This window comes from Chionomys nivalis, chromosome 25 (genome assembly GCF_950005125.1).
Source record: "Chionomys nivalis chromosome 25, mChiNiv1.1, whole genome shotgun sequence".
Lineage (NCBI taxonomy): Eukaryota > Metazoa > Chordata > Mammalia > Rodentia > Cricetidae > Chionomys > Chionomys nivalis.
In genome coordinates this window covers 5,702,763-5,717,388 of record NC_080110.1, presented here as the reverse complement: position 1 = coordinate 5,717,388, position 14,626 = coordinate 5,702,763, and the positions used below count along the sequence as shown (strand labels likewise).

General features: G+C 44.6%; 1 protein-coding gene across 6 annotated transcripts in view; it reads left to right on the top strand.

Annotated features, from left to right (window-relative positions):
- The first annotated feature begins 2,182 nt into the window (after positions 1–2,182).
- Scyl2 (SCY1 like pseudokinase 2) overlaps positions 2,183–14,626 on the top strand; it is a 46,858-nt gene continuing 34,414 nt past the window's right edge. For all 6 annotated transcript variants that reach the window (XM_057757891.1, XM_057757892.1, XM_057757889.1 and 3 more), the window contains exons 1-2: positions 2,183–2,445; positions 11,569–11,773. In XM_057757891.1, coding sequence (XP_057613874.1) covers positions 11,597–11,773 — 177 coding nt within the window. In that variant the 5' untranslated portion in view covers positions 2,183–2,445; positions 11,569–11,596. The remainder of the gene's footprint in view (positions 2,446–11,568; positions 11,774–14,626) is intronic.

The following is a 14,626-nucleotide window of genomic DNA, read 5'->3' as shown; positions in this document are numbered from 1 at the left end:
GTTTCTTTCCATGATCAGTAGCATTACAAGGACTGAAACGCAAGTAGATGAAGAGGAGACATGGACGAAATACCAGATAGCTTGGATGCATTGCTCCAAGAAAAAGAAAGAGCAATGAAAAATTTAGAGGACTTTGTAGGACGGACAGTGGATCTATTCACAAAGATGGTCTTGCATCACAGATATTAAAATCTGGTTTGGGAAGTATAGACAGACCAAACTTCCAGTTCAGCTGGTTATTTCGTTGTTAAAGCACACTGGCGGTGTGTTGCTTCGTGTGTGCTGCCTGATGTAGTCACTACGTAGGGCCCAGAAGCAGAATCCGCACATCACACAGGCTACTTTTAGCACATGCTAAGCAGTAAAGCATTTCTGATTGTTAGGAGCTAAGTGAAGAGAAGCATGTGTGGGTGAAGGGCAGAAGACTGTTAGGACAGCGGCACGACTGTCTGTGGGAGTGTAGTAATGACTACATGTCATTTTATATTGGCTCACATCCATACAACATAGAATACCAATCACGGACTCTCGTGTGAGCTACGGACTCTAGGTGATAATGATGTTCTGTGTAGTTCACAATTGTTAACAGATGTGACACGCTGGTACAGTATAGGATATTGTAGTTTGAATATGAAATGTCCCCTTCAGACTCATGCGTGAATTGCTTGTTCCTCAAGTTGCATGGAGGGGGCCGCTTGTTGGTTCCCAGTCACCCAGAACCAAAATAATCACACAGAAACTGTACTAATTAAATCACTGCTTGGCCCATCAGCTCTAGCTTCTTATTGGCTAACTCTTACATCTTAATTTAACACATTTCTATCAATCTGTATATCACCACGAGGTCGTGGCCTACCATCAAAGTTTCAGCACATCTATCTCTGGTGGCGAATCCATGGCAATCCTCCTGACTCCGCCCTTCTTTCTCCCAGCATTCAGTCCAGTCCTCCCCGCCTACCCAAGTTCTGCCCTATCAACAGGCCAAGGCAGTTTCTTTCTTTCTTTTTTTTTTGGTTTTTCGAGACAGGGTTTCTCAGTGGCTTTGGAGCCTGTCCTGGAACTAGCTCTGTAGACCAGGCTGGTCTCGAACTCACAGAGATCCGCCTGCCTCTGCCTCCCGAGTGCCAAGGCAGTTTCTTTATTCATTAATGGCAATTATAGCACACAGAGGTGACTCCCACATCAGGAGGTACTGGGAACTTTTGACCGTGGTGCCTAACTGGAAGCTATTTAGAGACCCTGTCAGAAAAAAAAAAAAAAAACAACAAAAAAAAACCCAAGAAGGTCAGTTGCTGAGCAACAACACCTAAGGCTAACCTCTAGCCTCGAGCATGCCTGGTATCAGCACATACAGTTGTGCCCACACAAACGTGTAAATACACCTGGCACCACTCACGCATGCACGCGCTCCATCATCAAATTCTTCTTGTAACAGAAGCTGTCCTAGTACCCATCTTAAGCTATTTTAGCCTGAAACACAGACAGAGCAGAGGCAGGGGAGACCAAGTCCAGCACGAGGGTGGTAGGACTACCGAGGGGCTACCTAAATGGGTAGCGGGGAGCCTGAGAGGCTGTGAGCAGGGAGGCCCAGGTATGTTTTCTGAGTAATGGGCCTCTTCCATGAAGCAAGTAGGATAAATAGTCCTTGTTGCTCTAATTGTGGAGCAGCGGCACTGGGGTAGTCTGAGAACTTCGTAGAATGCAGAATATCCGATCCCACTTCTGCATCAAAATCGGCATTTCAACACGGCCCTGTGTGAGAAGCCTGGCTTTCCTAGGTTCGAAGGGCTCTTTACAAAAGAGGGAAACTGGAGTCCTAAGTACCCAACCCCTAGACCTGCAAGGACACAGGTGGCCTGGGAAATGGGAAAGAGGAGGAGCCCTAGAACCAGAGAGGGAAAGTTCAACCAACCAGCCGCTTCTGTCACCCATCTCCATTATACATTTGGGTACCTGTCCTCGTTTTCTTGGAGAACCCCTTTCTATGGCTCCGGAAACTCGGTCTGCTTAGCCTAGGCCCGGGGAAAGCTCGTCCTGCCAGCAATGTCTTCTGAACCAGACTCAAAGGCAGGGCGGACGCTCAGGCTCCGCCCACGACCCTGGAGCCCCGCCCCCACTGCCCCCCTGGGGCGGAGGAACGTCAAGTCCCGCCCCTTCCGAACCACCCGGAAGTGACGTCATGCCGGACCGGGCAGGTCTTTCGGTGCTCTTTTCCCTCCCGTGCTCTTCCTCCTCCCCAATCCCTTCCCTCCCTTCTTCCCCCTTTACTCCTCCGTCTCGGGGTTCTGCGGCCTCGGGAGCGGCGGAGGAGATGGAGTAAGCGTTCGGTGGCGGCCAGGCGCGCGGTCCGAGCAGTCACAGCCCGGAGGCCTTCAGGGAGCCGGCGAGGGGGTGGAGGGGGGGGGACGGGTCCCAGCACCGCCCCTCCAGGTAGCCGGCTGCGAGGTGAGTGAGTGACCGGCCGATCGAGGGCACCGGCGGGTGGGGAGGGGCAGGGTCTGCGATCATCAAGTGGGCGACGGCCCTCCTTGATCCTCGCGGCTGGCGACTGTTGCCTGGTGACGGGCCGGGTCGAGCGGGCCGGCTGTGGGTGGCCCGGGGAGCCGGACCCAGGTAGCGACGAGCGGTAGGGAGCGGATCTCAGAGGCCGGTGACTCCAGGCGAGGCCTTCGGGCTACGGGAGACTCGCTGCCCAGTGAGTTCCCCGAGAGGGAGCAGGGGCTCGAGTTTCCGCGGTGGAGATCGCGGTATCCTTTTGGGAAATTGGACTCCGCACCGGGAGGCAGCCTCCCCCCGTCTTGTTTCTGAGACCTGGGGTCACCAACTAAACTGAACTCCGGTTGCCCCTCTCGGACGGTAGTTGTCTTTCAAGACTGGACGGTTATTGTGTGTGAGGTGGGTGGGGCAGATAAGGTTTGTGAGAATAAAATCCCCTTGGGGTCTCCAGTGCGCCTGTTTGTTTAAGCTACAGAGAAAGGAGAAGGTTTAGCTAGATGAAGCTTTCAGAAACTTCGTGGCATTCAACTGGACACATTGCTTGTGCTCCATAATTAAGGGCACCACTGGTATCAAATGTACCTCTCTAACAGGACTGATGAGACTCCCGTGCAGCGACTTAAAAGTGATTTGATTGTGAGTTCCAGCTGATCAGATCCAGAGCTTGTATGATGACACTTTAAAAAGTGGTATTTAAGTGCCGGGCGGTGGCGCACGCCTTTAATCCCAGCACTTGGGAGGCAGAGGCAGGCGGATCTCTTGTGAGTTCGAGACCAGCCTGGTCTACAAGAGCTAGTTCCAGGACAGGCTCCAAAACCACAGAGAAACCCTGTCTCGAAAAACCAAAAAAAAAAAAAAAAAAAAGTGGTATTTATGTTTTCTAGGTAGTATGCCTCTGTTGCAAGTCAGTCAGCCATTATACACCCTGAGCGTCTCTGGATTGCTTCAAAGATTCCTTTCCGACTTTGAAGGCTTAACTCCCCCCCCACCCCCTTTAATAAAGGTTGGAGGAGAAGAAGGGGGTGTGTGAAGGAAAGGAGCCTAATTGAAGATCTGGGGCTTTATTCTGTTCAGATATACCTTACATGTGAAAATTGCTCATTTTGTCTGTAAGACCGAAAACAGCTGATAGAGGCGTGTTGTAATTTCACACAGTAGGACATTGTCATACAAACTCACTCTGTATTTGGAAATTATATCGTGTTGACATAATTGAAATTTATGATCTATCCTCTCAAGGAAAAAATCGGGGATTTTTCTGTGTTTCCATCCCTTTCTATAGGAGTTGAAACTTGTCAAGTTTCTGCCATGCCTCTTTCTCCATTTCTTACGAAATCCTATTGATTTTGCCTTTTAAAGATTTCTTGCGTCCTGATTTTCTTCATCTTCAGCATTACCTTCTTGTTCCAGCCCCCGTTCTTTTCTCTACCGCTTCATTAAGTCCCTCTCATCTAGAGAATTAATATTTTCAAAATAAAGATCCGGTCACAATAGCTTCTTCTCATTGGTTCTAGGATGAACTGAAAATTTTAGCACGCTCTGTAGAGCCCTGCTCAGTTGTCCCGTCTGGTGCTCCTTCAGCTTCTTCTCTTGAGGGCTTTGGCAATTCTTTTCCTCTCCCTGTCCCCCGAGTCTACTGCCTTCTTTCTGTTCCTCCCTCAGGTACACGGCTATACTTCCTGGAAGTGTCCACGAGAGCCTGGAAATGCTCTTCTTTCCTTTGCTTCTTGTTAATGTCTGTTTATCATACAGTTCACTTCAGACTTGTTTGATCAGGGTAAATTCTCCTCATTAAGTGTTCCCAGAACACCGCTGCAGGTTATAACTGTGTCCCTCATCTCCTGATACTGGGTAAATGTTTGTTAAGTCAGTAAATTCGTTTAGTGCTTATCAAGTGCCCTAGAAATGTACTAAGTATTCTAGATGTATCTATCATCTTTAATTCCTACAGCAATCGCTTGGAAGTCTAGGTGACTTCCCCTCCCTTTTTATAGATTAGAAATTTTGTCAGGTAGACTAATGTATTAGTTGGGGCTCTCTTAAAATAGAATCAAAGTCTGTTAAAGAGGACTGTTAGGTTGGCTTCCACAGTAGAAGCAGGTCAGGCCATCGTTGGCCCTCTGCATGCTGAAGTGGCTCACCTGGTAGCTGTGCTGTCCCCAAGGCCGCCTGTCTCCATAGGCCCAGTCTACTGTAGAGGGTTTGGTGTATTGGTGGAGAGCCGCTTGTCTTCCCTCTGTGTTGGGAGGCTGAAAAAGCTGGGTTCTGCCGTCAGCAAGGACAGCAACAGCAGTGACAGCCATGGGGTAGAGTCAGTCCCCTGCAAGGACTGAGAGCAGACAGGTGAAAGTCTACTTTATCCTCAGATCTCTATCAGGGCTGCCTCTGGAAGGAGTTGTCTACTCTTGGGGGCAGTCTTCATCGCTCAGTTAATTCTTCCAAGAAAGCCCCCCCATACCCACCAGAGGTGTGTCCCTTAGTTGATCCCAGGTCCAATCATGTTGACAAGCAGTAATGACCATTGCACAGATACTCGGACTGGGCTGCAGTGTCCGTGCTGTTGGGTAGCGTATGCTTAAAGCACTCAGTTCTTGGACATTGCCGTGGGGTCAAGCCCCACGTGGTCTAACTGCAGTGCATACATTGCGGTTCACAGATTCTGTTCCTTATAGTCAGGACGGTCCATAGGCCTGCGGTTACCAGGGTGTTTAGATGTTTCCCAGTCAGGAAGCTTTGTCCCATGGAACTTGTGTTTCACAAGTTCATTTTCACATGTTGGGCTCTGCTACGCTTGGATTTTCCTTTCGTTCCTTCTGTTTTCTTCTCTTCCCTTCTCCTTCTTTCCCTCCCTCCCTTCCTGTCTTCTCTACATTGCTTTCCTTCTTTCCCTTCCTTTCCTCTTTTGCTTCCCTCTCCGTCCCCCGCCCACCCCATCCTCTTTCTTTTAAGTTTAGGCATCATTTTTTTAAAAAATTGTATTTATTTGCTGTGCACTTGTGAGGATACTTGTGCTATGGCGTGCATGTTGAGGTCAGAGGACAGATCTCACAACAGGTCCTTTTCTTCCACCATGGGGTCCTAGGGTGGAACTCGGGTCAAGATTGGCAGTAAGTACTTTTACTTGTTTTGCCGTCTTAGCCGCCCTAGGTTTTTAAGGTGGGACTAATATAGACCAGACTGGCCCTGAGCTTAACACCTGTGTAGCTGAGGCAGGTCCTGAACTCCTGATTCTGCCACTGGGCATGATGGGTTTCTTTCTCATCTCTTCTTTGTCCCCTTTCCTTCCGTTCTTCTATCTGCTCCTCCCCTTTCCCCTTCTTTCTTATATCTCCTGATACTGTGTAAATATAAGTATTTTAATTGTCAAATGTATTTTAAGTAACATTTTTATTATAATACCTTGAACAAAATGCAAGCTAATGCTAGTTTTTAATATTTGTGGACAATAAACGACTCTAATTATTTGAGATTTAAAAGTTATTTGAGCCGGGCGGTGGTGGCGCACGCCTTTAATCCCAGCACTCGGGAGGCAGAGGCAGGTGGATCTCTGTGAGTTCGAGGCCAGCCTGGTCTACAAGAGCTAGTTCCAGGACAGGAACCAAAAGCTACAGAGAAACCCTGTCTTGAAAAATCCAAAAAAAAAAAAAAGTTATTTGAGCATAAATGTATTTTACATATTGCATTTTTTGTTTGTATCTAGTGTTCATGATCAATTAATTGCCCATGTAATGTGCTATGTACTTTTGCCAGCTGTCTGTACAGTCTAGTATTACGGCAGATTCACCTGTTGGTTCTTTGATCGCCAGATGAATGCCGAGCCAGATGGCAGAGTGAAATGGTCGTGAAGCAAGACTGAAGTTGCCTTCACGTGTGTTCACTGCCTTTCTTTAAGTGGGGAGAGATGGTTGCATTCCAGGTGCCTGAGGGAACAACTCTTATGGCCGCTGCTGGTAGCGGTGGTGTTGCAGGTCTTGACTGGGTTAGCTGTGGTTCAAAAGACAGACAACTAGAAAAGAGGACAATACGAATGTAAACTGAGTTCTTCCTCTCCTGAAAACAGCTGCTACACACATCGTGGCTTACTAAATGGTTTCCTCCACACTTGGATTTTGAAACTGGTGGTGAAGGTGAAGAGTGGGAGCCCCAGCTTTGTCCCATTCCTTTGTGAAGTCGCTAAGTTCCTGTGCTCTAAGGAGAACTTGTTTATCTTTGCTTTGATCTCCTTCCTCACTGTTGTTTCCTTAATTCAACAATTTGAAATGTGAAGTGTAACGAAATTGCATAACATAGGTATTTCATAATTATAAAACACATTTGTATGTAGCTAGCCGTCTGTGTCTCTGTCCACATGTGCTCTCCTAGGTGTTCTTAGCTTTCGTTTTCTAGATTGTTTATCGTCTCTGGATATTGGTGACGTTCTCTCCAGTCTTCCTTGCTCCCAGCCTCCACCCGAGTCTGGCTTCCACTCTGTTCCACGAACTGATTAGTCATCTACTCAATTCCAGGAAGCCTTCTGTGACTTCTTCAGCCCGGTGTGTGCACGCTCATCGCTCTGGGTAATCTGGATTGCTGTGCCGTCTGCCATATTTTCTTCCTGCCATTGTCTGAATGGCTTTGTTTCACTCCTACATCCTCCCCTTTTCGAGTCTTCAGCACTGCTCTTCCCTCTTGTAACACTGTATCACTTTATCCGAAGAATAAATCCCCTTTCTAGTTTGTTTTCCGTTGTTTCCCTTCCCTCGTTTACTTACAATGATGTCAGGCACATCAGGGGTTTTCAGTAATAGCAAACTGATTAGTGTCCATGTCTCCCACATGTGTAATTAGTGCTGCTTCTCTTTGGATGCTCAGTAGGTATCTCAGATTTGAACATCAATTCTGAAACTGTCCTAAATATTTTTATCATTTTCAGTGTATATTATAGTCTTCTCTGTATCATGGCACACAGTAATCCCTTCTTTGATATTCTGTTCCTTTTTCCTGTTTCCACCTAACAACATTTTTGAGCTCATCTTTTTTTTAGGTTTTTAGGTTTATTTATATTTTATGTATACGAGTATTTTCCTGCATGTGTGTATAGGCATCATGTGTCTTTCCGTGAGGGAGAGGGGAGGGTGGTAAAATCTGGAATTATAGATGGCTATGAGCTACCATGTGGGTACCAGGAACCAAAGTTGGGTTCTCTGCAACAGCAACAAGTGCTCTCTTTTTTTTTTATTTGAAATGAAATGTGAACATTTATTGGGATGCTCAGAAATGAACGACATTATTATCACTCTCCTCATGTGATAGAGGATACATTTGACCCATGTTGTGGGAGGAAAAGGATAAGGGCCCCAAAGTGGGTGTCAAACAGCGCCACAGGAAATCCCATTCAACCAAGGGCAGGGTGTTCCTGACAGCATTGTCTCTGCTCTAAGTTCCAGCCCGGGCATCTTTATCCCAGCATGAACTGACCATTTAGTCTTGTCACTCTTCAGGACCTATCACTGAAGGCCCTCCGCTAAAGCTGCAGGTCAGTCCACTCTGCTGTAGGCCTGTGTAATGATGGGCGGAGCATGCAGTGTGGAGCTGGTCTGGCAGGGCCGGAAGAGTGCATAGGTTGACTTTGAATAGGATTTTGTATCCTTATACCTTATCAAAGTCAGCAGAGAGCAGCTTGGCACAGCAAATCAGTGTTTTTGTTATGCCAATAGCAACATTTTCTAACTACTTACAAAATGCAGCATTACATTAGGGAGAGGGGGTCTCTTTCCACTTAGATTTCTCAAATCTTTGATAGCAGAAAGTAGGTTATATTTCCATAAGTATAACTAACAGAGCGAGCAGAATGCGGGCAAATGCTGCTTTACTCCAGTGGTCTTCAAGTATTTTGCTTATCCATTAAATTTTGTATGTTTTTAGGTTGATGGCATCTGAAGGTTCTAAGAGCTGAAATAGTGGAAAGACTTAATTTCTAGATTTCTGTGCTTTATTTAATCCAAACCAAGGATTTATGTAAATATCATCACAGATATGCAGGACCTATACATAGTTTTTCTTGTTGTGTGGAAGCAGAGATTGAACTCAAGGCCTTGAACATAGCTACACTGGCTGCCAATGAACTTCATGCTCAGCCATGTGTTACACAGTTAACAGTGTGATGTTTCTCTTTATCTGGTCTGTTACTGAGCTAGACCACCCTCGTGTGTGTGTGTGTGTGTGTGTGTGTGTGTGTGTGTCTGTCTGTCTGTCTAGGATAGAATAATCTAGGGCCTTCCACATGTTAGATAAGCATTTTGCTTTGGGGCTGTATTTGAGGTAGATTCCCACTAAGTTCACCAGGCTAGCCTTGATCGTGTGCTCCTCTCCCGTAGCCTTCTGGGTAGCTGAGCTTACAGCCTGTGCCTCAAGGCCAGGCTTAAGAACTCTTGATGTCTCCAACAGAATTGGTGGTGTTTTCTTTTACTTCTGTCTGTTTTGCTGCATCTGTTTCAAAGGTGGCTTGTTGGGTATCTAGAAACAATGAATTGATTGCTTTGTTATTATAAATAGATGATTAATTGGTTGCTTTGTTATTATAAAGTATCCTATTTGTTTTTCAATCTGTTGTGCCTGTATTAGTATATGCTGTTTTGTTAAATTTTCACACACCTTTGTATCTTTAGTGTATTTTTCTCTAAGCAGCTTATTGTTGAAACTTCCTTTTTAAGTAGTTTGATATTGCTACCTCTTCATTACAATTTAAAATTTATTTTTCCTTGATATCTTTATTTCACTTTGATTTTTGAAAAATCAAAAATCAATTTTTCTCCTAACCTACGTAGCTTGTGGCTATTACTTTTTTCTTTTAAATAAGATTTATTTTGTTTTATGTGAGTGTTTTGCCTAAATGTGTGTATGCACACCATAAGCCTGACTGGTGGCCACAGATTCAGAAGAGATTGTTGGGTCTCCTGGAACTGGAGTTAAGGATGTATGTGAGCCACCGGGTGGGTGCTGGATACTGACCAGGTCCTCTGGAGGAGCTGTAGCCATCCGAGCCATCTCTGTAGCCCCAGCAGACTATGTCAGTACTTGACAGGCCTCATCCTGTTATTCCCGTAAATCCAGGGTACGTGGTGTGCCGGCTGAGACATATGCTGTCTCTGTTCTGTCTGTGAGTGACTCTTTTAAGACTTATTCCCTTGTTTTGAGTTACTCAGTGTGATAGTTTTAGGGATGTTTTTTCTTTGTGTTTGTCCTTTTCTGTGGTTTATGGAATTCCTTGGGACCTTGAATAGTTTGATGAGATTTGAAAAGGACCTACATACTGTTTTTTGAAATATTTTTCATATATTTGGCCATCACAGGTCCATGCTGTCTGTTTGGTGCTGGAAATTAAGAGGGCAGATTCATTCTTTGTTCTTTCTTCATTATCATCAGCTGATAGAGTGATAGTGATATACAGAATAAAATACAGGGCTAGAAAGGAAACTGAATTTGAAGCAGTTTTTAAAAAGCTTTAAAAAGCTATGCTGAGGACTCTCTCAATGCTTAAATGAACAGAATCTAATGTGGGGCCCCAGGAAGCCTCCAATTGTCTCTGAATTCCTTTTCCTTTATCTTTTTCTCTTTAGGACAGGGTCTCTGTATAGCTCTGGCTGCCCTCAAGGTCTCAGTGTAGACCAGGCTGGCTCAGACTCATAGAGGTCCACCTTCCTCTGCCTCTCAACTTCTGGGAATAAAGGCATTCACCATCATGTCTGGGTTTCTCTGAATTCTTTCTCTGACTTTAGGTTAGAAACCTCTATTCTGAAATGTCTAGGCCCCATGGATTCTGAACAGTTTTCCTCTAACTATAGACACAGGGGTGCTCCATTCTGAAGAGAATTACCATAGACAGCAGATACCATCTTTAAATGAGAAGAGTTAAACATAACAATTGCTAATCATTAGCAAAAAGTTACTGATGATTGTTTACTAAACAATTACTAATAAATGATCATCAAAAACCCAAATTATATCAAATCCTCATCAATTTTTAAGCACATTTTATGAGCTCATGCTATCTGTTTGTGTGTGGCTTGCAAGAAAGAGGGAGGGAGGAGGTGTGAGGGTTATGGAGAGAGTGAGAAGGCCAGCCATGGACTGCCTGTGGTGGTCAGAGAAAGTGAGAAGGCCAGCCATGGACTGCCTGTGGTGGTCAAAGGAGCCTCAGTTGCTTGTTCTAGTCTCTGTTCACAATGTGCCAAGTTAGCTGGCCCAGACAGAGCTCCTGGGTATCCTCCTGTCTGTGTCTCTCCGGTAGGGGGTGCTGGAAGTAGGGGTGCCTGCTCTGGTGTAGCTGTCCCGCATATGAGTTCTTGGTTTACCCACTCACCCATCTCCCTAGCTTTTGTACATTTCTTTTCTGTTTTAATTTTCCCCGCTGCTTTCAACGTTTTGCTGTTCCTGCTCCTTATCGTTGCTCTCCTCCTCCTTTTCCGAGACGTCTCCCTGGAGGCCACAATGGCTTCCACTTTCAGTGGCTCTCCTACCCTAGCCTTCCAAGAACGTGTTTTATAGGTATGAGCCGCAGACACGGATGTTTTTTGTTTGTTTGTTTGTTTTGTAAGATGATTTCCAACTAATACTGCTGCTCAAGTTGATTTTTGAACTTGTAGACTAAAGGGTCCTCCTGACTCAGTGTTATGGGTAACTGGGTCTCTGGCTACTCATCACTGTAACAAGCACTGTGCTTCTTTTAGAGAATGTTCTTAGGTCATTTCAGGGTGCAGTAGTGACATTAACTTCAGTAGTGGTGTGTGTGTGTGTGTGTGTGTGTGTGTGTGTGTGTGTGTGTGTGTGTGTGAGAATATAAAAGTTAGGGTTTGTTGCTGAATAAGACATTGTGTCCTTTAAGCTTTTATTTTGTTTTTACTATGATGAGTGTGTTCGGGACTAAAATTTCTACTCATGGTTACATTTTTCTGAAGATAAAAAAAAAATCAACTTTGATTTGGTATTATTTTAGTCTTTTGGGGGAGGGGTACATTTTTAAAACTTACTATGAATGTGTGGCCAAGTCAAGTAAAAACCATTCAGTTTTTCCATATCCTTTTGTGTTTCTAGGTAACTTGAACCACCAAGTACTGCAGCCATGGAGTCCATGCTGAATAAACTGAAGAGCACGGTTACAAAAGTAACAGCGGATGTCACAAGTGCTGTCATGGGGAACCCTGTCACTAGGGAATTTGATGTTGGTCGGCACATTGCCAGTGGCGGCAATGGGCTGGCATGGAAGATTTTTCATGGCACTAAGAAGTCGACAAAGCAGGTTAGTCACTAATGTAACTTGGAAAAGTAATCATGCCAGATACTACAGAGTGAATTCGCTTTTCTAGTAAGAAGGTCCAAAAGTTCTTTAGTGGATTTATTTCCCTGAGACACAGTTAGCTCAGGCTGTCCTCATACTCCAACTGTGTAGTTATGGTTGCCCTTGAACTCGAGTGTTCTGTCTCTATTCACCACGTGGGGACTATACGAGTAAGTGCCAGTGTTTTTGAATAAATTCTTTGTGTGTGGGTTTGGCATGTCTAGTTTTGGGTGAGTGTGTGTGTTGAAGCTGAAGGTCGACATTGGGATGTCTACCTCAGTCATTCTCCACAAACACGGTGCTCACGATTGTCTAGACTGGCTGCCCAGTAATCTTTGGGCACCAGTCCACTTGTCTCCTGGTGGGCACACGTTTCTGTGGGTGCTGGGACTGTAGACGTAGATCCTCATGTTTGCACAGCAAGCACTGTGCAAACCCGGAACCATTGTTCCAGCCCTTTAATGGACACTGTAGGTCTCACTTTGTTTATGAGATGAAAGCAAATGCTTTTAAATACCTACTGTATCTCCTGGCTGCAGAGTGATCGTTTGACATATCATCTTGCAGTTTATATCTGTTTGAGTAATAAAAATGTCATGTTAGCATATTAGCTGGTAATATTCAGTGGCGTATATATTTTAGGATAAAAATTCTCAGTCTGTAGATTTTGTTTTAATATTTGTCAATAGTTACTGGCAAAATAGCCTGTTAAATTTTTGCCAGCATTAAGTCTGCCTTATTTAGTACTTTTGTTGTATAATAGCACTAGAGAATTGAACATGGGTCTCAGAGGGGCCTGGCAAGGACTTCACCAGTGAATTGTACCTCAACACAATTGCTGCTGTTTGCTCTTTTAGCCTATAGAATTATAAAAAATAGGTTTCTCTGATTTTTATTTATTTTGTTTATTCATATTTGTTTATTTTGGTGTATTATTAAACCTGATAGCTTTTATCACCACCAGAGAGGTACAGTTGTGGGATATAGTAAGTTGTATATTTTGGTATATTTATTTTATTGTTTTTAAAACTTTTCCAAATTAACTATTTTTAGTGGAGTTGAATGAGTTAAATTGAAAAAATTGGCTTAAGAAATGTAACGGCTGATTAATTAATTAACTAATTGATTAAATGTACTTGGGGAGTGGGGGCTGTGCACGTGAATGCATAGTCCTTTAGAGGCCACAGGCAACAGATCCTCTGGAGCTGGAGTTACAAGTGCTTGTGAGCCACCTTGTGTGGGTGCTGGAACCGGATTAGGGTCCTCTGGAAGAGCAAGCAAATGTGCTGTCAAACACTGAGCCATCTCTCCAGCTTGTGTTAAAAATTTGAGATTTTTTTTCCCCCACATGTACAGTTGTGTGTCTGTGGTGGAGGACAGCTTGGATTTGATGGCTCTTTCCTTCTGCCGTGTGGGCCTGGGGTTGGCGAGTGTCTTCACCCGCATCTCAGTAGCCAGTTAGTGCTTCAGTTTGTTAGCATTTCTGTTGGGATTGTCAAGGTTAGAAATATCCAGGTTTAGCCGGCAGTGGTGGCGCACGCCTTTAATCCCAGGACTCAAGAGGCAGAGGCAGGCGGATCTCTGAATATGAGGCCAGCCTGGTCTACTAAGCAAGTTCCAGGTCAACCAGGGCTCTAGACACAGAAACCCTGCTTGGAAAAACAAAAGAAAAATCCAGGTTTAAAATTCTGTAGAAATATGATTTTCCTGTTTTTATTGCCATTTGGTTGGAAATCTTTTGCGATCCAAAGTTGATCTTTGTCTTGAATGATGGTTGATTTAAATTGTCAGTTTTGAACCTTGTCTTCTCGTTCAGCCAGGTCTGTCTAAAGAGTGAGTGGTTACCAATGCGGGCTGGGGGAGTGCTTGCCGCTGCGAAGGGATAGCCTGCTGTTGCATTAGTAGAGATTGTGTCTGTTGTCATTTTCAGCCATACATTGCTGAATGACTAAGAAATACTGACTTGTTCATTGTAGGAATATCACAATGTGTTATTAATAAACTGTGACAACTTTGATACTGTTAGTCCGTATAATTTAGGGGCATGGTCATGTGCTTGGTGACTAACATGTTGTTCCGCACTGACTATGAATAGGTGAAATTCCACGCCACACAGAACGCATTCTTGTTAAAGCCCTGGAGGTAAATTAGTGTCTTTATGCCTGATCAGAGAGTTTTAGTGGCTGGTGCTGATGTCAGAGGTCCACATGTTAAAACACCGTGGTAGGTAATGTAGAAGTTTATACTGTTGCTCATAGAGCAGGAGAGTCAGGCACAAATGCTGGCCATAGCCTGTCGTCGGCTGTTGACTGAAAGTGTGAGCTAGCTTCTCTCCTTAATGTATTGCTGTGGGGAGTGGGAAGTAGCTGGATAAACCTGGGGTGCTTGTGGGCAAAGTTTTTGTTCTTTTTTAGTTAATGTTTTTCATATACTACGTTTTGATCATATCCCCCCCTCAACCCAGATCCTTCTGCCCACCCAACTTATGTTCTCTGTCTTAACAACAGCAACAAACCCCACGAAAATCAGAACAGAACAAGCAAAAGACCAATAAAACAAATAAAAACTAAAACAAAGATACAGTTTTGAATTCTTTTTCTTTGGTTCTTGTGACCCCATGGTCGTCAACCCGTACTACTTCTCCCTCAGCCTTCCGAGTGCTGGGATTATTGGTGTATGCTGTCATATGGGGCTTGGCAGTTTTTCTGTACCTAGGAATGGTTGGATTGTTCTTGGATGTTGACTTAGTTGGAGTTTCTGTTGCTGTGGAGAGACCATGATCATGACAACTATAAAGGAAAGCATTTAATTGGG